At 38.2% G+C, this 24724-nt stretch overlaps 5 protein-coding genes and 1 pseudogene across 5 annotated transcripts; 4 read left to right on the forward strand and 2 right to left on the reverse strand.

Annotated features, from left to right (window-relative positions):
* The first annotated feature begins 810 nt into the window (after nt 1–810).
* On the forward strand, nt 811–2119 carry LOC137398033 (neurofilament heavy polypeptide-like). The gene is made up of 3 exons (XM_068084133.1): nt 811–869; nt 969–1122; nt 1796–2119. The coding sequence occupies exons 1-3, from the start codon at nt 811–813 to the stop codon at nt 2117–2119; spliced, it is 537 nt and encodes a 178-aa protein (XP_067940234.1).
* Nucleotides 2120–2911: 792 nt separating this feature from the next.
* LOC137398034 (neurofilament heavy polypeptide-like) lies at nt 2912–3409 on the forward strand. Its single transcript, XM_068084134.1, has one exon. The coding sequence runs from the start codon at nt 2912–2914 to the stop codon at nt 3407–3409; it is 498 nt and encodes a 165-aa protein (XP_067940235.1).
* A 379-nt stretch (nt 3410–3788) lies between these two features.
* LOC137398035 (uncharacterized) lies at nt 3789–6165 on the forward strand. Its single transcript, XM_068084135.1, has 4 exons — nt 3789–4472; nt 4828–5073; nt 5164–5613; nt 6004–6165. The coding sequence occupies exons 1-4, from the start codon at nt 3789–3791 to the stop codon at nt 6163–6165; spliced, it is 1542 nt and encodes a 513-aa protein (XP_067940236.1).
* Nucleotides 6166–6544: 379 nt separating this feature from the next.
* LOC137398036 (uncharacterized) lies at nt 6545–9211 on the reverse strand (the record flags this gene model as incomplete). Its single annotated transcript, XM_068084136.1, is given in 4 exon segments — nt 6545–6785; nt 6987–7492; nt 8807–8945; nt 9087–9211. Coding segments are annotated over 4 exon segments (1011 nt in total), but the record flags the coding sequence as incomplete, so codon positions are not given.
* Nucleotides 9212–9229: 18 nt separating this feature from the next.
* LOC137398037 (uro-adherence factor A-like) lies at nt 9230–19020 on the forward strand. The gene is made up of 14 exons (XM_068084137.1): nt 9230–10327; nt 10581–10826; nt 10917–11726; nt 11980–12441; nt 12586–12810; nt 12970–13971; nt 14225–14470; nt 14561–15370; nt 15624–16481; nt 16614–16841; nt 17010–17417; nt 17683–17928; nt 18019–18468; nt 18859–19020. The coding sequence occupies exons 1-14, from the start codon at nt 9230–9232 to the stop codon at nt 19018–19020; spliced, it is 7251 nt and encodes a 2416-aa protein (XP_067940238.1).
* A 379-nt stretch (nt 19021–19399) lies between these two features.
* On the reverse strand, nt 19400–24700 carry LOC137398038 (uro-adherence factor A-like; annotated as a pseudogene).
* Nucleotides 24701–24724: the final 24 nt, after the last annotated feature.

Below are 24724 nucleotides of genomic sequence, written 5' to 3' on the forward strand. Positions count from 1 at the left end.
CCATTGCAAATAATTTTGTTGACATTTCAATAGAAAACTAGCAAATTGTGTAAATCGTTTAAAAGGTTCAGTATGAAATTTACTTGAATGACAATGATAAATGAATATTTGCCACATATATTCAACTATATAATTAAATTTTTAACTAGAAATCTAGCAATTTATTTATTTATTTGTTTCAAATCTAATATTTTTCTTGTTGAAAAAGCAAGGTAATTCCTACAGAGAATGTTCTTACAACAAATGAAGTTGGCAAAGGCGGTTTAAAATATTGTGTCGCACTTATCTTAGTGATGATTGTGTTAGTTCGCACCACAACATGTCGAGTTTCTTTAGTGAAGCCAGATTTTCAATAAGAACAGGACTAGCAGAATCCATTTTACTGTTTGCAAGGTTCAACTCCTTTAGGTTGGGCAGTGAAGCAATTCTGTACAAGATGGTGCAGAATATCAAAACAGAGTCAAACCCTATGGTCGGATATATTTTTGCATCGAGTTTAAGCAATTGATCTTTTTTGAGAGTACAGCAAATTCTGTTATTTACCATACATGCTTCAAGCAATCATAATTCATACAAAGTTTTGAAAAAATACTTTGGGATCCCATTTCACACATACTAGAGTAGCAAAACTCATTTATTTGTTTTGTTTTATGTATTTCAAAAATACAACAAAATTTAGTGCTCATACATGTCAGACATTTTTATTAAATAAACAAATTTCATGTCATAATCATTGGCAAAGCTGCTCCCGCAAACATTTTTTCATTAATCCTGCTGAAAATATTTGTAGGAAAGTGAAAGGTATTGACCATGGAAAAAGAAAAGGCAAAAGAAGAGAAAGAGAAAAAGGAAGAGGGGGAAAGAAAAGCGTAGAGAGAGAATAAGAGAGAAGGGAAAAAGGGGGAAAAGAAGGAAAAACAGGGGAATAAAGAGTGTGAGGGAAAAAAGAGAGCGAAAGTGTGATGAAGATTGAGTGAGAGAAAGCGTGAGAGTGGGATAAAAAGTGATTGTAAGAAACAGAGTGAGAGGGAGATAAAGAGTGGTAGTGAAATAAAGAATGGTAGTGAGATAAAGAGCGAGAGTGAGATAAAGAGTGATTGTGAGATAAAGAGTGAGAGAGAGGTAAAGAGTGAGAGTGAGATAAAGAGTGAGAGTGAGATAAAGATTGGTAGTGAGATAAAGAGCGAGAGTGAGATAAAGAGTGATTGTGAGATAAGGATCGAGAGTGAGATAAAGAGCGAGATGGAGATAAAGAGCAAGAGTGATATAAAAAGTGGAAAAGCGATAAAGAGTGAGAGCAAGATAGACAGTAAGAGTGAGATATAGAGTGAACTTGATATAAAGAGTGAGATTGAAAAAAAAGACTGGTTGTGAGATAAAGAGCGAGAGCGAGGTAAAGAGTGAGAGCGAGATAAAGAGCGAGATTGAGATAAAGAGTGATTGTTGGATAAAGCGTGAGAGAGAGGTAAAGAGTGAGAGTGAGATAAAGAGTGGTAGTGAGATAAAGAGTGGTAGTGAGATAAAGAGCGAGAGTGAGATAAAGAGTGATTGTGAGATAAAGAGTGAGAGAGAGGTAAAGAGTGAGAGTGAGATAAAGAGTGGTAGTGAGATAAAGAGTGGTAGTGAGATAAAGAGCGAGAGTGAGATAAAGAGTGATTGTGAGATAAGGATCGAGAGTGAGATAAAGAGCGAGATGGAGATAAAGAGCAAGAGTGATATAAAAAGTGGAAAAGCGATAAAGAGTGAGAGCAAGATAGACAGTAAGAGTGAGATATAGAGTGAACTTGATATAAAGAGTGAGATTGAAAAAAAGACTGGTTGTGAGATAAAGAGCGAGAGCGAGGTAAAGAGTGAGAGCGAGATAAAGAGCGAGATTGAGATAAAGAGTGATTGTTGGATAAAGCGTGAGAGAGAGGTAAAGAGTGAGAGTGAGATAAAGAGTGGTAGTGAGATAAAGAGTGGTAGTGAGATAAAGAGCGAGAGTGAGATAAAGAGTGATTGTGAGATAAGGATCGAGAGTGAGATAAAGAGCGAGATGGAGATAAAGAGCAAGAGTGATATAAAAAGTGGAAATGCGATAAGGAGTGAGAGCAAGATAGACAGTAAGAGTGAGATATAGAGTGAACTTGAGATAAAGAGTGACAGTGAAAAAAAGACTGGTTGTGAGATAAAAAGTGAGAGTGAGATAAAGAGCGAGGTTGAGATAAAGAGTGATGGTGAGATAAAGAGTGAGAGAGAGGTAAAGAGTGAGAGTGAGATAAATAGTGGTAGTGAGATAAAGAGTGGTTGTGAGGTAAATAATTAGAGTGAGATAAAGAGCGAGAGTGAGATAAAGAGTGATTGTGAGATAAAGAGTGAGAGTGAAATAAAGAGCGAGAGTGAGATAAAGAGTGGTAGTGAGGTAAAGAGCGAGAGTGAGATAAAGAGTGGTTGTGAGATAAAGAGTGAGAGTGAGGTAAAGAGTGAGAGTGAGATGAAAACGAGAGTGAGATAAAAAGTGTTTGTGAGATAAAGAGTGAGAGTGAGGTAGTGGGATAAAGAGAGAGAGTGAGATAAAGAGTGGTTGTGAGATAAAGAGTGAGAGTCAGGTAAAGAGTGAGAGTGAGATTAAAACGAGAGTGAGATAAAAAATGAATGTGAAAAAAAGACTGAGAGTGAGATAAAGAGTGGTAGTGAGATAAAGGGCGAGAGTGAGACAAAGAGTGGTTGGGAGATAATGAGTGAGAGTGAGGTGAAGAGAGAGAGTGGGATAAAGAGCGAGAGTGAGATAAAGAGTGATTGTGAGATAAGGAATGAGAGTGAGGTAAAGAGGGAAAGTGAGATAAAGAGTGGTAGTGAGATAAAGATCGAGAGTGGGTTGAAGAGTCATTGTGAGATAAAGAGTGAGAGTGAGTAAAAGAATGAGAGTGAGATGAAAAGCGGTAGTGGGATAAAGAGCGAGAGTGAGATAAAGAGTGGTTGTGATATAAAGAGTGAGAGTGAGGTAAAGAGTGAGAGTGAGATAAAGAGCGAGAGTGAGATAAAGAGTGGTAGTGAGATAAAGAGGGAGAGTGATATAAAGAGTAGTTGTGAGATAAAGAGTGAGAGTGAGGTAAAGAGTGAGAATGAGATAAAGAGCGAGAGTGAGATAAATAGTGATTGTGAGATAAAGAGTGAGAGTGAGGTAAAGGTCGAGAGTGAGACTAAGAGCGAGGGTGAGATAAAGAGTGAGATTGACATACAGAGTCAGTTTGACAGAAAGAGAGAGAGAGAGATAAAGAGCGAGAGTGAAACAGAAAGCGAGAGTGAGATAAAGAGTGGTTGTGAGATAAAGAGTAAGATTGATATAAAGTGTGAGATTGAGATAAAGAGGGAGAGTGAGATAAAGAATGAGATAGAGAGTGAGAGTAAGATAAAAAGCAAAAAATGAGATAAAGAGCAAGATAAAGAGTTAAAGCCAGATATAAAGCAAAAGTGAGATAATGAGTGAGATAATGAGTGAGATATAGAGCGAGAGTAAAATAGAGAGCAAAAATGAGATAAAGACTGAGATTGAGATAAAAAGCGAGAGTGAGATAGAAAGCGAGAGTGAGATAAAGAGTGGTAGTGAGATAAAGAGCAAGAGTGAGATAAAGAGTGGTAGTGAGATAAAGAGCGAGAGTGAGATAAAGAGTGGTTGTGAGATAAAAAGTGAGAGTGAAGTAAAGAGTGAGAGTGAGATAAAGAGCGGTAGTGGGATAAAGAGCGAGAGTGAGGTAAAGATTGACAGTGAGATAAATAGTGGTAGTGCGACAAAGAGCGAGAGTGACATGAAGAGCGGTTGTGAGATAAAGAGTGGTTGTGAGGTAAAGAGCGAGAGTGAAATAAAGAGTGGTAGTGTGATAAAGAGCGAGAGTGAGATAGAGACTGATTGTGAGATAAAGAGTGAGAATGAGGTAAAGAGTGAGAGTGAGATAAAGGGTGGTAGTGAGATAAAGAGCGAGAGTGAGATAAACAGTGGTAGTGAGATAAAAAGTGATTGTGAGAAACAGAGTGAGAGTGAGATACAGAGTGAGAGTGAGGTAAAGAGTGAGAGCGAGATAAAGAGCGAGATTGAGATAAAGAGTGATTGTGAGATAAAGAGTGAGAGAGAGGTAAAGAGTGAGAGTAGGATGAAGAGTGGTTGTGAAATAAAAAGTGAGAGTGAGGTAAAGATTGAGAGTGAGATAAAGAGTGGTAGTGAGATAAAGAGCGAGAGTGACATAAAATCTGATTGTGAGATAAGGAGTGAGAGTGAGGTAAAGAGTGAGAGTGAGATAAAGAGTGGTAGTGAGATAAAGAGCGAGAGTGAGATAAAAAGTGGTAGTGAGGTAAAGAACGAGAGTGAGATAAAGAGTGATTGTGAGATAAAGAGTGGTTGTGAGGTAAGTAGTGAGAGTGAAATAAAGAGTGGTAGTGAGATAAAGAGTGAGTGTGAGATAAAGACTGATTGTGAGATAAAGAGTGAGATTGAGGTAAGGAGTGAGAGTGAGATATAGACTGGTAGTGAGATAAAGAGCGAGAGTGAGATGAAGAGCGGTTGCGAGATAAAGAATGGTTGTGAGGTAAATAGTTAGAGTGAGATAAAGAGCGAAAGTGAGATAAAGAATGATTGTGAGATAAAGAGTGAGAGTGAGATAAAGAGTATGATTGATATGAAGCGTGAGACTGAGATAAAGAGGGAGAGTGAGATAAAGAATGAGATAGAGAATGAGAGTAAAATAAAAAGCAAAAAATGAGATAAAGAGCAAGATAAAGAGTTAAAGCCAGATATAAAGCAAAAGTGAGATAATGAGTGAGATAATGAGTGAGATAATGAGTGAGATATAGAGCGAGAGTAAAATAGAGAGCAAAAATGAGATAAAGACTGAGATTGAGATAAAAAGCGAGAGTGAGATAGAAAGCGAGAGTGAGATAAAGAGTTGTTGTGAGATAAAAAGTGAGACTGATATAAAGTGGGCGATTGAGATAAAGAGCGAGAGTGAGATAAAGAGTGATTGTGAGATAAAGAGTGAGAGAGATGTAAAGAGTGAGAGTGAGATAAAGAGTGGTTGTAAGATAAAAAGTGAGAGTGAGGTAAAGATTGAGAGTGAGATAAATAATGGTAGTGAGATAAGGAGCTAGAGTGAACTAAAGAGCGGTTGTGAGATAAAGAGTGGTTGTGAGGTAAATAGTGAGAGTGAGATAAAGAGCGAGTGTGAGGTAAAGAGTGAGAGTGAGATAAAGAGCGGTAGTGAGATAAAGAGCAAGAGTGAGATAAAGAGTGAATGTGAGATTAAGACTGAGAGTGATATAAAGAGTGATAGTGAGATACAGAGTGAGAGTGAGGTAAAGAGTGATTGTGAGATAAATAGTGAGAGTGAGTTAAAAAATGAGAGTGACATAAAGAGTGGTTGTGAGGTAAAGAGCGAGAGTGAAATAAAGAGTGGTAGTGTGATAAAGAGCGAGAGTGAGATAAAGACTGATTGTGAGATAAAGAGTGAGAATGAGGTAAAGAGTGAGAGTGAGATAAAGGGTGGTAGTGAGATAAAGAGCGAGAGTGAGATAAACAGTGGTAGTGAGATAAAAAGTGATTGTGAGAAACAGAGTGAGAGTGAGATACAGAGTGAGAGTGAGGTAAAGAGTGAGAGCGAGATAAAGAGCGAGATTGAGATAAAGAGTGATTGTGAGATAAAGAGTGAGAGAGAGGTAAAGAGTGAGAGTAAGATAAAGAGTGGTTGTGAAATAAAAAGTGAGAGTGAGGTAAAGATTGAGAGTGAGATAAAGAGTGATAGTGAGATAAAGAGCGAGAGTGAGATAAAAAGTGGTAGTGAGGTAAAGAGCGAAAGTGAGATAAAGAGTGATTGTGAGATAAAGAGTGGTTGTGAGGTAAGTAGTGAGAGTGAAATAAAGAGTGGTAGTGAGATAAAGAGTGAGAGTGAGATAAAGACTGATTGTGAGATAAATAGCGAGAGTGAGATGAAGAGCGGTTGCGAGATAAAGAGTGGTTGTGAGGTAAATAGTTAGAGTGAGATAAAGAGCGAGAGTGAGATAAAGAGTGATTGTGAGATAAAGAGTGAGAGTGAGATAAAGAGTATGATTGATATAAAGTGTGAGATTGAGATAAAGAAGGAGAGTGAGATAAAGAATGAGATAGAGAATGAGAGTAAGATAAAAAGCAAAAAATGAGATAAAGAGCAAGATAAAAAGTTAAAGCCAGATATAAAGCAAAAGTGAGATAATGAGTGAGATAATGAGTGAGATATAGAGCGAGAGTAAAATAGAGAGGAAAAATGAGATAAAGACTGAGATTGAGATAAAAAGCGAGAGTGAGATAGAAAGCGAGAGTGAGATAAAGAGTTGTTGTGAGATAAAAAGTGAGACTGATATAAAGTGGGCGATTGAGATAAAGAGCGAGAGTGAGATAAAGAGTGTTTGTGAGATAAAGAGTGAGAGAGAGGTAAAGAGTGAGAGTGAGATAAAGAGTGGTTGTAAGATAAAGAGTGAGAGTGAGGTAAAGATTGAGAGTGAGATAAATAATGGTAGTGAGATAAGGAGCGAGAGTGAACTAAAGAGCGGTTGTGAGATAAAGAGTGGTTGTGAGGTAAATAGTGAGAGTGAGATAAAGAGCGAGTAAGAGGTAAAGAGTGAGAGTGAGGTAAAGAGTGAATGTGAGATGAAGACTGAGAGTGATATAAAGAGTGATAGTGAGATACAGAATGAGAGTGAGGTAAAGAGTGATTGTGAGATAAATAGTGAGAGTGATTTAAAAAGTGAGAGTGAAGTAAAGAGTGAGAGTGAGATAAATAGTGGTAGTGCGACAAAGAGCGAGAGTGACATGAAGAGCGGTTGTGAGATAAAGAGTGGTTGTGAGGTAAAGAGCGAGAGTGAAATAAACAGTGGTAGTGAGATAAAAAGTGATTGTGAGAAACAGAGTGTGAGTGAGATACAGAGTGAGAGTGAGGTAAAGAGTGAGAGCGAGATAAAGAGCGAGATTGAAATAAAGAGTGATTGTGAGATAAAGAATGATAGAGAGGTAAAGAGTTAGAGTAAGATAAAGAGTGATTGTGAAATAAAAAGTGAGAGTTAGGTAAAGATTGAGAGTGAGATAAAGAGTGGTAGTGAGATAAAGAGCGAGAGTGACATAAAGTCTGATTGTGAGATAAAGAGTGAGAGTGAGGTAAAGAGTGAGAGTGAGATAAAGAGTGGTAGTGAGATAAAGAGCGAGAGTGAGATAAAAAGTGGTAGTGAGGTAAAGAGCGAGAGTGAGATAAAGAGTGATTGTGAGATAAAGAGTGGTTGTGAGGTAAGTAGTGAGAGTGAAATAAAGAGTGGTAGTGAGATAAAGAGTGAGAGTGAGATAAAGACTGATGGTGAGATAAACAGTGAGATTGAGGTAAGGAGTGAGAGTGAGATAAAGAGCGAGATGGAGATAAAGAGCAAGAGTGATATAAAAAGTGGAAAGGCGATAAAGAGTGAGAGCAAGATATACAGTAAAAGTGAGATATAGAGTGAACTTGAGATAAAGAGTGACAGTGAAAAAAAGACTGGTTGTGAGATAAAAAGTGAGAGTGAGATAAAGAGCGAGGTTGAGATAAAGAGTGATGGTGAGATAAAGAGTGAGAGAGAGGTAAAGAGTGAGAGTGAGATAAATAGTGGTAGTGAGATAAAGAGTGGTTGTGAGGTAAATAATTAGAGTGAGATAAAGAGCGAGAGTGAGATAAAGAGTGATTGTGAGATAAAGAGTGAGAGTGAAATAAAGAGCGAGAGTGAGATAAAGAGTGGTAGTGAGGTAAAGAGCGAGAGTGAGATAAAGAGTGGTTGTGAGATAAAGAGTGAGAGTGAGGTAAAGAGTGAGAGTGAGATGAAAACGAGAGTGAGATAAAAAGTGTTTGTGAGATAAAGAGTGAGAGTGAGGTAGTGGGATAAAGAGAGAGAGTGAGATAAAGAGTGGTTGTGAGATAAAGAGTGAGAGTGAGGTAAAGAGTGAGAGTGAGATTAAAACGAGAGTGAGATAAAAAGTGAATGTGAAAAAAAGACTGAGAGTGAGATAAAGAGTGGTAGTGAGATAAAGGGCGAGAGTGAGACAAAGAGTGATTGTGAGATAAGGAATGAGAGTGAGGTAAAGAGGGAAAGTGAGATGAAGAGTGGTAGTGAGATAAAGATCGAGAGTGGGATGAAGAGTCATTGTGAGATAAAGAGTGAGAGTGAGTAAAAGAGTGAGAGTGAGATAAAGAGCGGTAGTGGGATAAAGAGCGAGAGTGAGATAAAGAGTGGTTGTGATATAAAGAGTGAGAGTGAGGTAAAGAGTGAGAGTGAGATAGAGAGCGAGAGTGAGATAAAAAGTGATTGTGTGAAAAAGAGTTAGAGTGAGATAAAGAGTGGTAGTGAGATAAAGAGGGAGAGTGAGATAAAGAGTGAGAATGAGATAAAGAGCGAGAGTGAGATAAATAGTGATTGTGAGATAAAAAGTGAGAGTGAGGTAAAGGTCGAGAGTGAGACTAAAATCGAGGGTGAGATAAAGAGTGAGATTGACATACAGAGTCAGTTTGACAGAAAGAGAGAGAGAGAGAGATAAAGAGCGAGAGTGAAACAGAAAGCGAGAGTGAGATAAAGAGTGGTTGTGAGATAAAGAGTAAGATTGATATAAAGTGTGAGATTGAGATAAAGAGGGAGAGTGAGATAAAGAATGAGATAGAGAGTGAGAGTAAGATAAAAAGCAAAAAATGAGATAAAGCGCAAGATAAAGAGTTAAAGCCAGATATGAAGCAAAAGTGAGATAATGAGTGAGATAATGAGTGAGATATAGAGCGAGAGTAAAATAGAGAGCAAAAATGAGATAAAGACTGAGATTGAGATAAAAAGCGAGAGTGAGATAAAAATCGAGAGTGAGATAAAAAGTTGTTGTGAGATAAAAAGTGAGACTGATATAAAGTGGGCGATTGAGATAAAGAGCGAGAGTGAGATAAAGAGTGATTGTGAGATAAAGAGTGAGAGAGAGGTAAAGAGTGAGAGTGAGATAAAGAGTGGTTGTAAGATAAAGAGTGAGAGTGAGGTAAAGATTGAGAGTGAGATAAATAATGGTAGTGAGATAAGGAGCGAGAGTGAACTAAAGAGCGGTTGTGAGATAAAGAGTGGTTGTGAGGTAAATAGTGAGAGTGAGATAAAGAGCGAGTGTGAGGTAAAGAGTGAGAGTGAGATAAAGAGCGGTAGTGAGATAAAGAGCAAGAGTTAGATAAAGAGTGAATGTGAGATGAAGACTGAGAGTGATATAAAGAGTGTTAGTGAGATACAGAGTGAGAGTGAGGTAAAGAGTGATTGTGAGATAAATAGTGAGAGTGAGTTAAAAAGTGATAGTGAGATAAAGAGTGGTAGTGAGATAAAGAGCAAGAGTGAGATAAAGAGTGGTAGTGAGATAAAGAGCGAGAGTGAGATAAAGAGTGGTTGTGAGATAAAAAGTGAGAGTGAAGTAAAGAGTGAGAGCGAGATAAAGAGCGGTAGTGGGATAAAGAGCGAGAGTGAGGTAAAGATTGACAGTGAGATAAATAGTGGTAGTGCGACAAAGAGCGAGAGTGACATGAAGAGCGGTTGTGAGATAAAGAGTGGTTGTGAGGTAAAGAGCGAGAGTGAAATAAAGAGTGGTAGTGTGATAAAGAGCGAGAGTGAGATAGAGACTGATTGTGAGATAAAGAGTGAGAATGAGGTAAAGAGTGAGAGTGAGATAAAGGGTGGTAGTGAGATAAAGAGCGAGAGTGAGATAAACAGTGGTAGTGAGATAAAAAGTGATTGTGAGAAACAGAGTGAGAGTGCGATACAGAGTGAGAGTGAGGTAAAGAGTGAGAGCGAGATAAAGAGCGAGATTGAGATAAAGAGTGATTGTGAGATAAAGAGTGAGAGAGAGGTAAAGAGTGAGAGTAGGATGAAGAGTGGTTGTGAAATAAAAAGTGAGAGTGAGGTAAAGATTGAGAGTGAGATAAAGAGTGGTAGTGAGATAAAGAGCGAGAGTGACATAAAATCTGATTGTGAGATAAGGAGTGAGAGTGAGGTAAAGAGTGAGAGTGAGATAAAGAGTGGTAGTGAGATAAAGAGCGAGAGTGAGCTAAAAAGTGGTAGTGAGGTAAAGAGCGAGAGTGAGATAAAGAGTGATTGTGAGATAAAGAGTGGTTGTGAGGTAAGTAGTGAGAGTGAAATAAAGAGTGGTAGTGAGATAAAGAGTGAGTGTGAGATAAAGACTGATTGTGAGATAAAGAGTAAGATTGAGGTAAGGAGTGAGAGTGAGATAAAGACTGGTAGTGAGATAAAGAGCGAGAGTGAGATGAAGAGCGGTTGCGAGATAAAGAATGGTTGTGAGGTAAATAGTTAGAGTGAGATAAAGAGCGAGAGTGAGATAAAGAATGATTGTGAGATAAAGAGTGAGAGTGAGATAAAGAGTATGATTGATATAAAGTGTGAGATTGAGATAAAGAGGGAGAGTGAGATGAAGAATGAGATAGAGAATGAGAGTAAGATAAAAAGCAAAAAATGAGATAAAGAGCAAGATAAAGAGTTAAAGCCAGATATAAAGCAAAAGTGAGATAATGAGTGAGATAATGAGTGAGATATAGAGCGAGAGTAAAATAGAGAGCAGAAATGAGATAAAAACTGAGATTGAGATAAAAAGCGAGAGTGAGATAGAAAGCGAGAGTGAGATAAAGAGTTGTTGTGAGATAAAAAGTGAGACTGATATAAAGTGGGCGATTGAGATAAAGAGCGAGAGTGAGATAAAGAGTGATTGTGAGATAAAGAGTGAGAGAGATGTAAAGAGTGAGAGTGAGATAAAGAGTGGTTGTAAGATAAAAAGTGAGAGTGAGGTAAAGATTGAGAGTGAGATAAATAATGGTAGTGAGATAAGGAGCTAGAGTGAACTAAAGAGCGGTTGTGAGATAAAGAGTGGTTGTGAGGTAAATAGTGAGAGTGAGATAAAGAGCGAGTGTGAGGTAAAGAGTGAGAGTGAGATAAAGAGCGGTAGTGAGATAAAGAGCAAGAGTGAGATAAAGAGTGAGTGTGAGATGAAGACTGAGAGTGATATAAAGAGTGATAGTGAGATACAGAGTGAGAGTGAGGTAAAGAGTGATTGTGAGATAAATAGTGAGAGTGAGTTAAAAAGTGAGAGTGACATAAAGAGTGGTTGTGAGGTAAAGAGCGAGAGTGAAATAAGGAGTGGTAGTGTGATAAAGAGCGAGAGTGAGATAAAGACTGATTGTGAGATAAAGAGTGAGAATGAGGTAAAGAGTGAGAGTGAGATAAAGGGTGGTAGTGAGATAAAGAGCGAGAGTGAGATAAACAGTGGTAGTGAGATAAAAAGTGATTGTGAGAAACAGAGTGAGCGTGAGATACAGAGTGAGAGTGAGGTAAAGAGTGAGAGCGAGATAAAGAGCGAGATTGAGATAAAGAGTGATTGTGAGATAAAGAGTGAGAGAGAGGTAAAGAGTGATAGTGAGATAAAGAGCGAGAGTGAGATAAAAAGTGGTAGTGAGGTAAAGAGCGAAAGTGAGATAAAGAGTGATTGTGAGATAAAGAGTGGTTGTGAGGTAAGTAGTGAGAGTGAAATAAAGAGTGGTAGTGAGATAAAGAGTGAGAGTGAGATAAAGACTGATTGTGAGATAAAGAGTGAGATTGAGGTAAGGAGTGAGAGTGAGATAAAGACTGGTAGTGAGATAAATAGCGAGAGTGAGATGAAGAGCGGTTGCGAGATAAAGAGTGGTTGTGAGGTAAATAGTTAGAGTGAGATAAAGAGCGAGAGTGAGATAAAGAGTGATTGTGAGATAAAGAGTGAGAGTGAGATAAAGAGTATGATTGATATAAAGTGTGAGATTGAGATAAAGAAGGAGAGTGAGATAAAGAATGAGATAGAGAATGAGAGTAAGATAAAAAGCAAAAAATGAGATAAAGAGCAAGATAAAAAGTTAAAGCCAGATATAAAGCAAAAGTGAGATAATGAGTGAGATAATGAGTGAGATATAGAGCGAGAGTAAAATAAAGAGCAAAAATGAGATAAAGACTGAGATTGAGATAAAAAGCGAGAGTGAGATAGAAAGCGAGAGTGAGATAAAGAGTTGTTGTGAGATAAAAAGTGAGACTGATATAAAGTGGGCGATTGAGATAAAGAGCGAGAGTGAGATAAAGAGTGTTTGTGAGATAAAGAGTGAGAGAGAGGTAAAGAGTGAGAGTGAGATAAAGAGTGGTTGTAAGATAAAGAGTGAGAGTGAGGTAAAGATTGAGAGTGAGATAAATAATGGTAGTGAGATAAGGAGCGAGAGTGAACTAAAGAGCGGTTGTGAGATAAAGAGTGGTTGTGAGGTAAATAGTGAGAGTGAGATAAAGAGCGAGTTTGAGGTAAAGAGTGAGAGTGAGATAAAGAGTGAATGTGAGATGAAGACTGAGAGTGATATAAAGAGTGATAGTGAGATACAGAATGAGAGTGAGGTAAAGAGTGATTGTGAGATAAATAGTGAGAGTGAGTTAAAAAGTGAGAGTGAGATAAAGAGTGGTAGTGAGATAAAGAGCAAGAGTGAGATAAAGAGTGGTAGTGAGATAAAGAGCGAGAGTGAGATAAAGAGTGGTTGTGAGATAAAAAGTGAGAGTGAAGTAAAGAGTGAGAGTGAGATAAAGAGCGGTAGTGGGAAAAAGAGCGAGAGTGAGGTAAAGATTGAGAGTGAGATAAATGGTGGTAGTGCGACAAAGAGCGAGAGTGACATGAAGAGCGGTTGTGAGATAAAGAGTGGTTGTGAGGTGAAGAGCGAGAGTGAAATAAACAGTGGTAGTGAGATAAAAAGTGATTGTGAGAAACAGAGTGTGAGTGAGATACAGAGTGAGAGTGAGGTAAAGAGTGAGAGCGAGATAAAGAGCGAGATTGAGATAAAGAGTGATTGTGAGATAAAGAGTGATAGAGAGGTAAAGAGTGAGAGTAAGATAAAGAGTGGTTGTGAAATAAAAAGTGAGAGTGAGGTAAAGATTGAGAGTGAGATAAAGAGTGGTAGTGAGATAAAGAGCGAGAGTGACATAAAGTCTGATTGTGAGATAAAGAGTGAGAGTGAGGTAAAGAGTGAGAGTGAGATAAAGAGTGGTAGTGAGATAAAGAGCGAGAGTGAGATAAAAAGTGGTAGTGGGATAAAGAGCGAGAATGAGGTAAAGATTGACAGTGAGATAAATAGTGGTAGTGCGACAAAGAGCGAGAGTGACATGAAGAGCGGTTGTGAGATAAAGAGTGGTTGTGAGGTAAAGAGCGAGAGTGAAATAAAGAGTGGTAGTGTGATAAAGAGCGAGAGTGAGATAGAGACTGATTGTGAGATAAAGAGTGAGAATGAGGTAAAGAGTGAGAGTGAGATAAAGGGTGGTAGTGAGATAAAGAGCGAGAGTGAGATAAACAGTGGTAGTGAGATAAAAAGTGATTGTGAGAAACACAGTGAGAGTGCGATACAGAGTGAGAGTGAGGTAAAGAGTGAGAGCGAGATAAAGAGCGAGATTGAGATAAAGAGTGATTGTGAGATAAAGAGTGAGAGAGAGGTAAAGAGTGAGAGTAGGATGAAGAGTGGTTGTGAAATAAAAAGTGAGAGTGAGGTAAAGATTGAGAGTGAGATAAAGAGTGGTAGTGAGATAAAGAGCGAGAGTGACATAAAATCTGATTGTGAGATAAGGAGTGAGAGTGAGGTAAAGAGTGAGAGTGAGATAAAGAGTGGTAGTGAGATAAAGAGCGAGAGTGAGCTAAAAAGTGGTGGTGAGGTAAAGAGCGAGAGTGAGATAAAGAGTGATTGTGAGATAAAGAGTGGTTGTGAGGTAAGTAGTGAGAGTGAAATAAAGAGTGGTAGTGAGATAAAGAGTGAGTGTGAGATAAAGACTGATTGTGAGATAAAGAGTGAGATTGAGGTAAGGAGTGAGAGTGAGATAAAGACTGGTAGTGAGATAAAGAGCGAGAGTGAGATGAAGAGCGGTTGCGAGATAAAGAATGGTTGTGAGGTAAATAGTTAGAGTGAGATAAAGAGCGAGAGTGAGATAAAGAATGATTGTGAGATAAAGAGTGAGAGTGAGATAAAGAGTATGATTGATATAAAGTGTGAGATTGAGATAAAGAGGGAGAGTGAGATAAAGAATGAGATAGAGAATGAGAGTAAGATGAAAAGCAAAAAATGAGATAAAGAGCAAGATAAAAAGTTAAAGCCAGATATAAAGCAAAAGTGAGATAATGAGTGAGATAATGAGTGAGATATAGAGCGAGAGTAAAATAGAGAGCAAAAATGAGATAAAGACTGAGATTGAGATAAAAAGCGAGAGTGAGATAGAAAGCGAGAGTGAGATAAAGAATTGTTGTGAGATAAAAAGTGAGACTGATATAAAGTGGGCGATTGAGATAAAGAGCGAGAGTGAGATAAAGAGTGATTGTGAGATAAAGAGTGAGAGAGATGTAAAGAGTGAGAGTGAGATAAAGAGTGGTTGTAAGATAAAGAGTGAGAGTGAGGTAAAGATTGAGAGTGAGATAAATAATGGTAGTGAGATAAGGAGCTAGAGTGAACTAAAGAGCGGTTGTGAGATAAAGAGTGGTTGTGAGGTAAATAGTGAGAGTGAGATAAAGAGCGAGTGTGAGGTAAAGAGTGAGAGTGAGATAAAGAGCGGTAGTGAGATAAAGAGCAAGAGTGAGATAAAGAGTGAGTGTGAGATGAAGACTGAGAGTGATATAAAGAGTGATAGTGAGATACAGAGTGAGAGTGAGGTAAAGAGTGATTGTGAGATAAATAGTGAGAGTGAGTTAAAAAGTGAGAGTGACATAAAGAGTGGTTGTGAGGTAAAGAGCGAGAGTGAAATAAGGAGTGGTAGTGTGATAAAGAGCGAGAGTGAGATAAAGACTGATTGTGAGATAAAGAGTGAGAATGAGGTAAAGAGTGAGAGTGAGATAAAGGGTGGTAGTGAGATAAAGAGCGAGAGTGAGATAAACAGTGGTAGTGAGATAAAAAGTGATTGTGAGAAACAGAGTGAGCGTGAGATACAGAGTGAGAGTGAGGTAAAGAGTGAGAGCGAGATAAAGAGCGAGATTGAGATAAAGAGTGATTGTGAGATAAAGAGTGAGAGAGAGGTAAAGAGTGATAGTGAGATAAAGAGCGAGAGTGAGATAAAAAGTGGTAGTGAGGTAAAGAGCGAAAGTGAGATAAAGAGTGATTGTGAGATAAAGAGTGGTTGTGAGGTAAGTAGTGAGAGTGAAATAAAGAGTGGTAGTGAGATAAAGAGTGAGAGTGAGATAAAGACTGATTGTGAGATAAAGAGTGAGATTGAGGTAAGGAGTGAGAGTGAGATAAAGACTGGTAGTGAGATAAATAGCGAGAGTGAGATGAAGAGCGGTTGCGAGATAAAAAGTGGTTGTGAGGTAAATAGTTAGAGTGAGATAAAGAGCGAGAGTGAGATAAAGAGTGATTGTGAGATAAAGAGTGAGAGTGAGATAAAGAGTATGATTGATATAAAGTGTGAGATTGAGATAAAGAAGGCGAGTGAGATAAAGAATGAGATAGAGAATGAGATTAAGATAAAAAGCAAAAAATGAGATAAAGAGCAAGATAAAAAGTTAAAGCCAGATATAAAGCAAAAGTGAGATAATGAGTGAGATAATGAGTGAGATATAGAGCGAGAGTAAAATAAAGAGCAAAAATGAGATAAAGACTGAGATTGAGATAAAAAGCGAGAGTGAGATAGAAAGCGAGAGTGAGATAAAGAGTTGTTGTGAGATAAAAAGTGAGACTGATATAAAGTGGGCGATTGAGATAAAGAGCGAGAGTGAGATAAAGAGTGTTTGTGAGATAAAGAGTGAGAGAGAGGTAAAGAGTGAGAGTGAGGTAAAGAGTGGTTGTAAGATAAAGAGTGAGAGTGAGGTAAAGATTGAGAGTGAGATAAATAATGGTAGTGAGATAAGGAGCGAGAGTGAACTAAAGAGCGGTTGTGAGATAAAGAGTGGTTGTGAGGTAAATAGTGAGAGTGAGATAAAGAGCGAGTGTGAGGTAAAGAGTGAGAGTGAGATAAAGAGTGAATGTGAGATGAAGACTGAGAGTGATATAAAGAGTGATAGTGAGATACAGAATGAGAGTGAGGTAAAGAGTGATTGTGAGATAAATAGTGAGAGTGAGTTAAAAAGTGAGAGTGAGATAAAGAGTGGTAGTGAGATAAAGAGCAAGAGTGAGATAAAGAGTGGTAGTGAGATAAAGAGCGAGAGTGAGATAAAGAGTGGTTGTGAGATAAAAAGTGAGAGTGAAGTAAAGAGTGGGAGTGAGATAAAGAGCGGTAGTGGGAAAAAGAGCGAGAGTGAGGTAAAGATTGAGAGTGAGATAAATAGTGGTAGTGCGACAAAGAGCGAGAGTGACATGAAGAGCGGTTGTGAGATAAAGAGTGGTTGTGAGGTGAAGAGCGAGAGTGAAATAAACAGTGGTAGTGAGATAAAAAGTGATTGTGAGAAACAGAGTGTGAGTGAGATACAGAGTGAGAGTGAGGTAAAGAGTGAGAGCGAGATAAAGAGCGAGATTGAGATAAAGAGTGATTGTGAGATAAAGAGTGATAGAGAGGTAAAGAGTGAGAGTAAGATAAAGAGTGGTTGTGAAATAAAAAGTGAGAGTGAGGTAAAGATTGAGAGTGAGATAAAGAGTGGTAGTGAGATAAAGAGCGAGAGTGACATAAAGTCTGATTGTGAGATAAAGAGTGAGAGTGAGGTAAAGAGTGAGAGTGAGATAAAGAGTGGTAGTGAGATAAAGAGCGAGAGTGAGATAAAAAGTGGTAGTGAGCTAAAGAGCGAGAGTGAGATAAAGAGTGATTGTGAGATAAAGAATGAGAGTGAAGTAAAGAGTGAGAGTGAGGTAAAGAGTGAGATTGATATAAAGAGCGAGAATGAGATAACAAGTCATTGTGCGAAAAAGAGTTAGAGTGAGATAAAGAGTGGTAGTGAGATAAAGATTGAGAGTGAGATAAATAATGGTAGTGCGATAAGGAGCGAGAGTGAAATAAAGAGCGGTTGTGAGATATAGAGTGGTAGTGAAATAAAGAGCGAGAGTGAGATAAAAAGTGGTAGTGAGGTAAAGAACGAGAGTGAGATAAAGAGTGATTGTGAGATAAAGAGTGGTTGTGAGGTAAGTAGTGAGAGTGAAATAAAGAGTGGTAGTGAGATAAAGAGCGAGAGTGAGATAAAAAGTGGTAGTAAGGTAAAGAACGAGAGTGAGATAAAGAGTGATTGTGAGATAAAGAGTGGTTGTGAGGTAAGTAGTGAGAGTGAAATAAAGAGTGGTAGTGAGATAAAGAGTGAGTGTGAGATAAAGACTGATTGTGAGATAAAGAGTGAGATTGAGGTAAGGAGTGAGAGTGAGATAAAGACTGGTAGTGAGATAAAGAGCGAGAGTGAGATGAAGAGCGGTTGCGAGATAAAGAATGGTTGTGAGGTAAATAGTTAGAGTGAGATAAAGAGCGAAAGTGAGATAAAGAATGATTGTGAGATAAAGAGTGAGAGTGAGATAAAGAGTATGATTGATATGAAGCGTGAGACTGAGATAAAGAGGGAGAGTGAGATAAAGAATGAGATAGAGAATGAGAGTAAAATAAAAAGCAAAAAATGAGATAAAGAGCAAGATAAAGAGTTAAAGCCAGATATAAAGCAAAAGTGAGATAATGAGTGAGATAATGAGTGAGATAATGAGTGAGATATAGAGCGAGAGTAAAATAGAGAGCAAAACTGAGATAAAGACTGAGATTGAGATAAAAAGCGAGAGTGAGATAGAAAGCGAGAGTGAGATAAAGAGTTGTTGTGAGATAAAAAGTGAGACTGATATAAAGTGGGCGATTGAGATAAAGAGCGAGAGTGAGATAAAGAGTGATTGTGAGATAAAGAGTGAGAGAGATGTAAAGAGTGAGAGTGAGATAAAGAGTGGTTGTAAGATAAAAAGTGAGAGTGAGGTAAAGATTGAGAGTGAGATAAATAATGGTAGTGAGATAAGGAGCTAGAGTGAACTAAAGAGCGGTTGTGAGATAAAGAGTGGTTGTGAGGTAAATAGTGAGAGTGAGATAAAGAGCGAGTGTGAGGTAAAGAGTGAGAGTGAGATAAAGAGCGGTAGTGAGATAAAGAGCAAGAGTGAGATAAAGAGTGAATGTGAGATTAAGACTGAGAGTGATATAAAGAGTGATAGTGAGATACAGAGTGAGAGTGAGGTAAAGAGTGATTGTGAGATAAATAGTGAGAGTGAGTTAAAAAATGAGAGTGACATAAAGAGTGGTTGTGAGGTAAAGAGCGAGAGTGAAATAAAGAGTGGTAGTGTGATAAAGAGCGAGAGTGAGATAAAGACTGATTGTGAGATAAAGAGTGAGAATGAGGTAAAGAGTGAGAGTGAGATAAAGGGTGGTAGTGAGATAAAGAGCGAGAGTGAGATAAACAGTGGTAGTGAAATAAAAAGTGATTGTGAGAAACAGAGTGAGAGTGAGATACAGAGTGAGAGTGAGGTAAAGAGTGAGAGCGAGATAAAGAGCGAGATTGAGATAAAGAGTGATTGTGAGATAAAGAGTGAGAGAGAGGTAAAGAGTGAGAGTAAGATAAAGAGTGGTTGTGAAATAAAAAGTGAGAGTGAGGTAAAGATTGAGAGTGAGATAAAGAGTGATAGTGAGATAAAGAGCGAGAGTGAGATAAAAAGTGGTAGTGAGGTAAAGAGCGAAAGTGAGATAAAGAGTGATTGTGAGATAAAGAGTGGTTGTGAGGTAAGTAGTGAGAGTGAAATAAAGAGTGGTAGTGAGATAAAGAGTGAGAGTGAGATAAAGACTGATTGTGAGATAAATAGCGAGAGTGAGATGAAGAGCGGTTGCGAGATAAAGAGTGGTTGTGAGGTAAATAGTTAGAGTGAGATAAAGAGCGAGAGTGAGATAAAGAGTGATTGTGAGATAAAGAGTGAGAGTGAGATAAAGAGTATGATTGATATAAAGTGTGAGATTGAGATAAAGAAGGAGAGTGAGATAAAGAATGAGATAGAGAATGAGAGTAAGATAAAAAGCAAAAAATGAGATAAAGAGCAAGATAAAAAGTTAAAGCCAGATATAAAGCAAAAGTGAGATAATGAGTGAGATAATGAGTGAGATATAGAGCGAGAGTAAAATAGAGAGGAAAAATGAGATAAAGACTGAGATTGAGATAAAAAGCGAGAGTGAGATAGAAAGCGAGAGTGAGATAAAGAGTTGTTGTGAGATAAAAAGTGAGACTGATATAAAGTGGGCGATTGAGATAAAGAGCGAGAGTGAGATAAAGAGTGTTTGTGAGATAAAGAGTGAGAGAGAGGTAAAGAGTGAGAGTGAGATAAAGAGTGGTTGTAAGATAAAGAGTGAGAGTGAGGTAAAGATTGAGAGTGAGATAAATAATGGTAGTGAGATAAGGAGCGAGAGTGAACTAAAGAGCGGTTGTGAGATAAAGAGTGGTTGTGAGGTAAATAGTGAGAGTGAGATAAAGAGCGAGTAAGAGGTAAAGAGTGAGAGTGAGGTAAAGAGTGAATGTGAGATGAAGACTGAGAGTGATATAAAGAGTGATAGTGAGATACAGAATGAGAGTGAGGTAAAGAGTGATTGTGAGATAAATAGTGAGAGTGATTTAAAAAGTGAGAGTGAAGTAAAGAGTGAGAGTGAGATAAATAGTGGTAATGCGACATAGAGCGAGAGTGACATGAAGAGCGGTTGTGAGATAAAGAGTGGTTGTGAGGTAAAGAGCGAGAGTGAAATAAACAGTGGTAGTGAGATAAAAAGTGATTGTGAGAAACAGAGTGTGAGTGAGATACAGAGTGAGAGTGAGGTAAAGAGTGAGAGCGAGATAAAGAGCGAGATTGAAATAAAGAGTGATTGTGAGATAAAGAATGATAGAGAGGTAAAGAGTTAGAGTAAGATAAAGAGTGATTGTGAAATAAAAAGTGAGAGTTAGGTAAAGATTGAGAGTGAGATAAAGAGTGGTAGTGAGATAAAGAGCGAGAGTGACATAAAGTCTGATTGTGAGATAAAGAGTGAGAGTGAGGTAAAGAGTGAGAGTGAGATAAAGAGTGGTAGTGAGATAAAGAGCGAGAGTGAGATAAAAAGTGGTAGTGAGGTAAAGAGCGAGAGTGAGATAAAGAGTGATTGTGAGATAAAGAGTGGTTGTGAGGTAAGTAGTGAGAGTGAAATAAAGAGTGGTAGTGAGATAAAGAGTGAGAGTGAGATAAAGACTGATGGTGAGATAAACAGTGAGATTGAGGTAAGGAGTGAGAGTGAGATAAAGAGCGAGATGGAGATAAAGAGCAAGAGTGATATAAAAAGTGGAAAGGCGATAAAGAGTGAGAGCAAGATATACAGTAAAAGTGAGATATAGAGTGAACTTGAGATAAAGAGTGACAGTGAAAAAAAGACTGGTTGTGAGATAAAAAGTGAGAGTGAGATAAAGAGCGAGGTTGAGATAAAGAGTGATGGTGAGATAAAGAGTGAGAGAGAGGTAAAGAGTGAGAGTGAGATAAATAGTGGTAGTGAGATAAAGAGTGGTTGTGAGGTAAATAATTAGAGTGAGATAAAGAGCGAGAGTGAGATAAAGAGTGATTGTGAGATAAAGAGTGAGAGTGAAATAAAGAGCGAGAGTGAGATAAAGAGTGGTAGTGAGGTAAAGAGCGAGAGTGAGATAAAGAGTGGTTGTGAGATAAAGAGTGAGAGTGAGGTAAAGAGTGAGAGTGAGATGAAAACGAGAGTGAGATAAAAAGTGTTTGTGAGATAAAGAGTGAGAGTGAGGTAGTGGGATAAAGAGAGAGAGTGAGATAAAGAGTGGTTGTGAGATAAAGAGTGAGAGTGAGGTAAAGAGTAAGAGTGAGATTAAAACGAGAGTGAGATAAAAAGTGAATGTGAAAAAAAGACTGATAGTGAGATAAAGAGTGGTAGTGAGATAAAGGGCGAGAGTGAGACAAAGAGTGATTGTGAGATAAGGAATGAGAGTGAGGTAAAGAGGGAAAGTGAGATGAAGAGTGGTAGTGAGATAAAGATCGAGAGTGGGATGAAGAGTCATTGTGAGATAAAGAGTGAGAGTGAGTAAAAGAGTGAGAGTGAGATAAAGAGCGGTAGTGGGATAAAGAGCGAGAGTGAGATAAAGAGTGGTTGTGATATAAAGAGTGAGAGTGAGGTAAAGAGTGAGAGTGAGATAGAGAGCGAGAGTGAGATAAAAAGTGATTGTGTGAAAAAGAGTTAGAGTGAGATAAAGAGTGGTAGTGAGATAAAGAGGGAGAGTGAGATAAAGAGTGAGAATGAGATGAAGAGCGAGAGTGAGATAAATAGTGATTGTGAGATAAAGAGTGAGAGTGAGGTAAAGGTCGAGAGTGAGACTAAAATCGAGGGTGAGATAAAGAGTGAGATTGACATACAGAGTCAGTTTGACAGAAAGAGAGAGAGAGAGATAAAGAGCGAGAGTGAAACAGAAAGCGAGAGTGAGATAAAGAGTGGTTGTGAGATAAAGAGTAAGATTGATATAAAGTGTGAGATTGAGATAAAGAGGGAGAGTGAGATAAAGAATGAGATAGAGAGTGAGAGTAAGATAAAAAGCAAAAAATGAGATAAAGCGCAAGATAAAAAGTTAAAGCCAGATATGAAGCAAAAGTGAGATAATGAGTGAGATAATGAGTGAGATATAGAGCGAGAGTAAAATAGAGAGCAAAAATGAGATAAAGACTGAGATTGAGATAAAAAGCGAGAGTGAGATAGAAATCGAGAGTGAGATAAAAAGTTGTTGTGAGATAAAAAGTGAGACTGATATAAAGTGGGCGATTGAGATAAAGAGCGAGAGTGAGATAAAGAGTGATTGTGAGATAAAGAGTGAGAGAGAGGTAAAGAGTGAGAGTGAGATAAAGAGTGGTTGTAAGATAAAGAGTGAGAGTGAGGTAAAGATTGAGAGTGAGATAAATAATGGTAGTGAGATAAGGAGCGAGAGTGAACTAAAGAGCGGTTGTGAGATAAAGAGTGGTTGTGAGGTAAATAGTGAGAGTGAGATAAAGAGCGAGTGTGAGGTAAAGAGTGAGAGTGAGATAAAGAGCGGTAGTGAGATAAAGAGCAAGAGTTAGATAAAGAGTGAATGTGAGATGAAGACTGAGAGTGATATAAAGAGTGTTAGTGAGATACAGAGTGAGAGTGAGGTAAAGAGTGATTGTGAGATAAATAGTGAGAGTGAGTTAAAAAGTGATAGTGAGATAAAGAGTGGTAGTGAGATAAAGAGCAAGAGTGAGATAAAGAGTGGTAGTGAGATAAAGAGCGAGAGTGAGATAAAGAGTGGTTGTGAGATAAAAAGTGAGAGTGAAGTAAAGAGTGAGAGCGAGATAAAGAGCGGTAGTGGGATAAAGAGCGAGAGTGAGGTAAAGATTGACAGTGAGATAAATAGTGGTAGTGCGACAAAGAGCGAGAGTGACATGAAGAGCGGTTGTGAGATAAAGAGTGGTTGTGAGGTAAAGAGCGAGAGTGAAATAAAGAGTGGTAGTGTGATAAAGAGCGAGAGTGAGATAGAGACTGATTGTGAGATAAAGAGTGAGAATGAGGTAAAGAGTGAGAGTGAGATAAAGGGTGGTAGTGAGATAAAGAGCGAAAGTGAGATAAACAGTGGTAGTGAGATAAAAAGTGATTGTGAGAAACAGAGTGAGAGTGCGATACAGAGTGAGAGTGAGGTAAAGAGTGAGAGCGAGATAAAGAGCGAGATTGAGATAAAGAGTGATTGTGAGATAAAGAGTGAGAGAGAGGTAAAGAGTGAGAGTAGGATGAAGAGTGGTTGTGAAATAAAAAGTGAGAGTGAGGTAAAGATTGAGAGTGAGATAAAGAGTGGTAGTGAGATAAAGAGCGAGAGTGACATAAAATCTGATTGTGAGATAAGGAGTGAGAGTGAGGTAAAGAGTGAGAGTGAGATAAAGAGTGGTAGTGAGATAAAGAGCGAGAGTGAGCTAAAAAGTGGTAGTGAGGTAAAGAGCGAGAGTGAGATAAAGAGTGATTGTGAGATAAAGAGTGGTTGTGAGGTAAGTAGTGAGAGTGAAATAAAGAGTGGTAGTGAGATAAAGAGTGAGTGTGAGATAAAGACTGATTGTGAGATAAAGAGTGAGATTGAGGTAAGGAGTGAGAGTGAGATAAAGACTGGTAGTGAGATAAAGAGCGAGAGTGAGATGAAGAGCGGTTGCGAGATAAAGAATGGTTGTGAGGTAAATAGTTAGAGTGAGATAAAGAGCGAGAGTGAGATAAAGAATGATTGTGAGATAAAGAGTGAGAGTGAGATAAAGAGTATGATTGATATAAAGTGTGAGATTGAGATAAAGAGGGAGAGTGAGATGAAGAATGAGATAGAGAATGAGAGTAAGATAAAAAGCAAAAAATGAGATAAAGAGCAAGATAAAGAGTTAAAGCCAGATATAAAGCAAAAGTGAGATAATGAGTGAGATAATGAGTGAGATATAGAGCGAGAGTAAAATAGAGAGCAGAAATGAGATAAAAACTGAGATTGAGATAAAAAGCGAGAGTGAGATAGAAAGCGAGAGTGAGATAAAGAGTTGTTGTGAGATAAAAAGTGAGACTGATATAAAGTGGGCGATTGAGATAAAGAGCGAGAGTGAGATAAAGAGTGATTGTGAGATAAAGAGTGAGAGAGATGTAAAGAGTGAGAGTGAGATAAAGAGTGGTTGTAAGATAAAAAGTGAGAGTGAGGTAAAGATTGAGAGTGAGATAAATAATGGTAGTGAGATAAGGAGCTAGAGTGAACTAAAGAGCGGTTGTGAGATAAAGAGTGGTTGTGAGGTAAATAGTGAGAGTGAGATAAAGAGCGAGTGTGAGGTAAAGAGTGAGAGTGAGATAAAGAGCGGTAGTGAGATAAAGAGCAAGAGTGAGATAAAGAGTGAGTGTGAGATGAAGACTGAGAGTGATATAAAGAGTGATAGTGAGATACAGAGTGAGAGTGAGGTAAAGAGTGATTGTGAGATAAATAGTGAGAGTGAGTTAAAAAGTGAGAGTGACATAAAGAGTGGTTGTGAGGTAAAGAGCGAGAGTGAAATAAGGAGTGGTAGTGTGATAAAGAGCGAGAGTGAGATAAAGACTGATTGTGAGATAAAGAGTGAGAATGAGGTAAAGAGTGAGAGTGAGATAAAGGGTGGTAGTGAGATAAAGAGCGAGAGTGAGATAAACAGTGGTAGTGAGATAAAAAGTGATTGTGAGAAACAGAGTGAGCGTGAGATACAGAGTGAGAGTGAGGTAAAGAGTGAGAGCGAGATAAAGAGCGAGATTGAGATAAAGAGTGATTGTGAGATAAAGAGTGAGAGAGAGGTAAAGAGTGATAGTGAGATAAAGAGCGAGAGTGAGATAAAAAGTGGTAGTGAGGTAAAGAGCGAAAGTGAGATAAAGAGTGATTGTGAGATAAAGAGTGGTTGTGAGGTAAGTAGTGAGAGTGAAATAAAGAGTGGTAGTGAGATAAAGAGTGAGAGTGAGATAAAGACTGATTGTGAGATAAAGAGTGAGATTGAGGTAAGGAGTGAGAGTGAGATAAAGACTGGTAGTGAGATAAATAGCGAGAGTGAGATGAAGAGCGGTTGCGAGATAAAGAGTGGTTGTGAGGTAAATAGTTAGAGTGAGATAAAGAGCGAGAGTGAGATAAAGAGTGATTGTGAGATAAAGAGTGAGAGTGAGATAAAGAGTATGATTGATATAAAGTGTGAGATTGAGATAAAGAAGGAGAGTGAGATAAAGAATGAGATAGAGA

This window comes from Watersipora subatra, chromosome 6, assembly GCF_963576615.1.
Source record: "Watersipora subatra chromosome 6, tzWatSuba1.1, whole genome shotgun sequence".
NCBI classification, from domain to species: domain Eukaryota; kingdom Metazoa; phylum Bryozoa; class Gymnolaemata; order Cheilostomatida; family Watersiporidae; genus Watersipora; species Watersipora subatra.

What these genes read in the sequence shown, in the direction of transcription:
- LOC137398034 (XM_068084134.1), top strand. Translation starts at nt 2,912, where the DNA reads ATGAAAAGCGGTAGTGGGATAAAGAGCGAGAGTGAGATAAAGAGTGGT.
- LOC137398037 (XM_068084137.1), top strand. Translation starts at nt 9,230, where the DNA reads ATGAAGACTGAGAGTGATATAAAGAGTGTTAGTGAGATACAGAGTGAG. An exon ending in AGATAAAGAGTGAGAGTGAG is followed by an intron (nt 14,471 to 14,560) that starts GTAAAGATTGAG and finishes AGTGGTTGTGAG; the next exon opens with GTAAATAGTGAGAGTGAGAT. An exon ending in AGATAAAGAATGGTTGTGAG is followed by an intron (nt 17,418 to 17,682) that starts GTAAATAGTTAG and finishes AGTGAGATATAG; the next exon opens with AGCGAGAGTAAAATAGAGAG.
- LOC137398035 (XM_068084135.1), top strand. Translation starts at nt 3,789, where the DNA reads ATGAAGAGCGGTTGTGAGATAAAGAGTGGTTGTGAGGTAAAGAGCGAG. An exon ending in AGATAAAGAGTGAGATTGAG is followed by an intron (nt 4,473 to 4,827) that starts GTAAGGAGTGAG and finishes AGTGAGATATAG; the next exon opens with AGCGAGAGTAAAATAGAGAG. An exon ending in AGATAAAAAGTGAGAGTGAG is followed by an intron (nt 5,074 to 5,163) that starts GTAAAGATTGAG and finishes AGTGGTTGTGAG; the next exon opens with GTAAATAGTGAGAGTGAGAT.
- LOC137398033 (XM_068084133.1), top strand. Translation starts at nt 811, where the DNA reads ATGGAAAAAGAAAAGGCAAAAGAAGAGAAAGAGAAAAAGGAAGAGGGG. An exon ending in GAAGAGGGGGAAAGAAAAGC is followed by an intron (nt 870 to 968) that starts GTAGAGAGAGAA and finishes AGTGTGATGAAG; the next exon opens with ATTGAGTGAGAGAAAGCGTG. An exon ending in AGATAAAGAGTGAGAGAGAG is followed by an intron (nt 1,123 to 1,795) that starts GTAAAGAGTGAG and finishes CTTGATATAAAG; the next exon opens with AGTGAGATTGAAAAAAAGAC.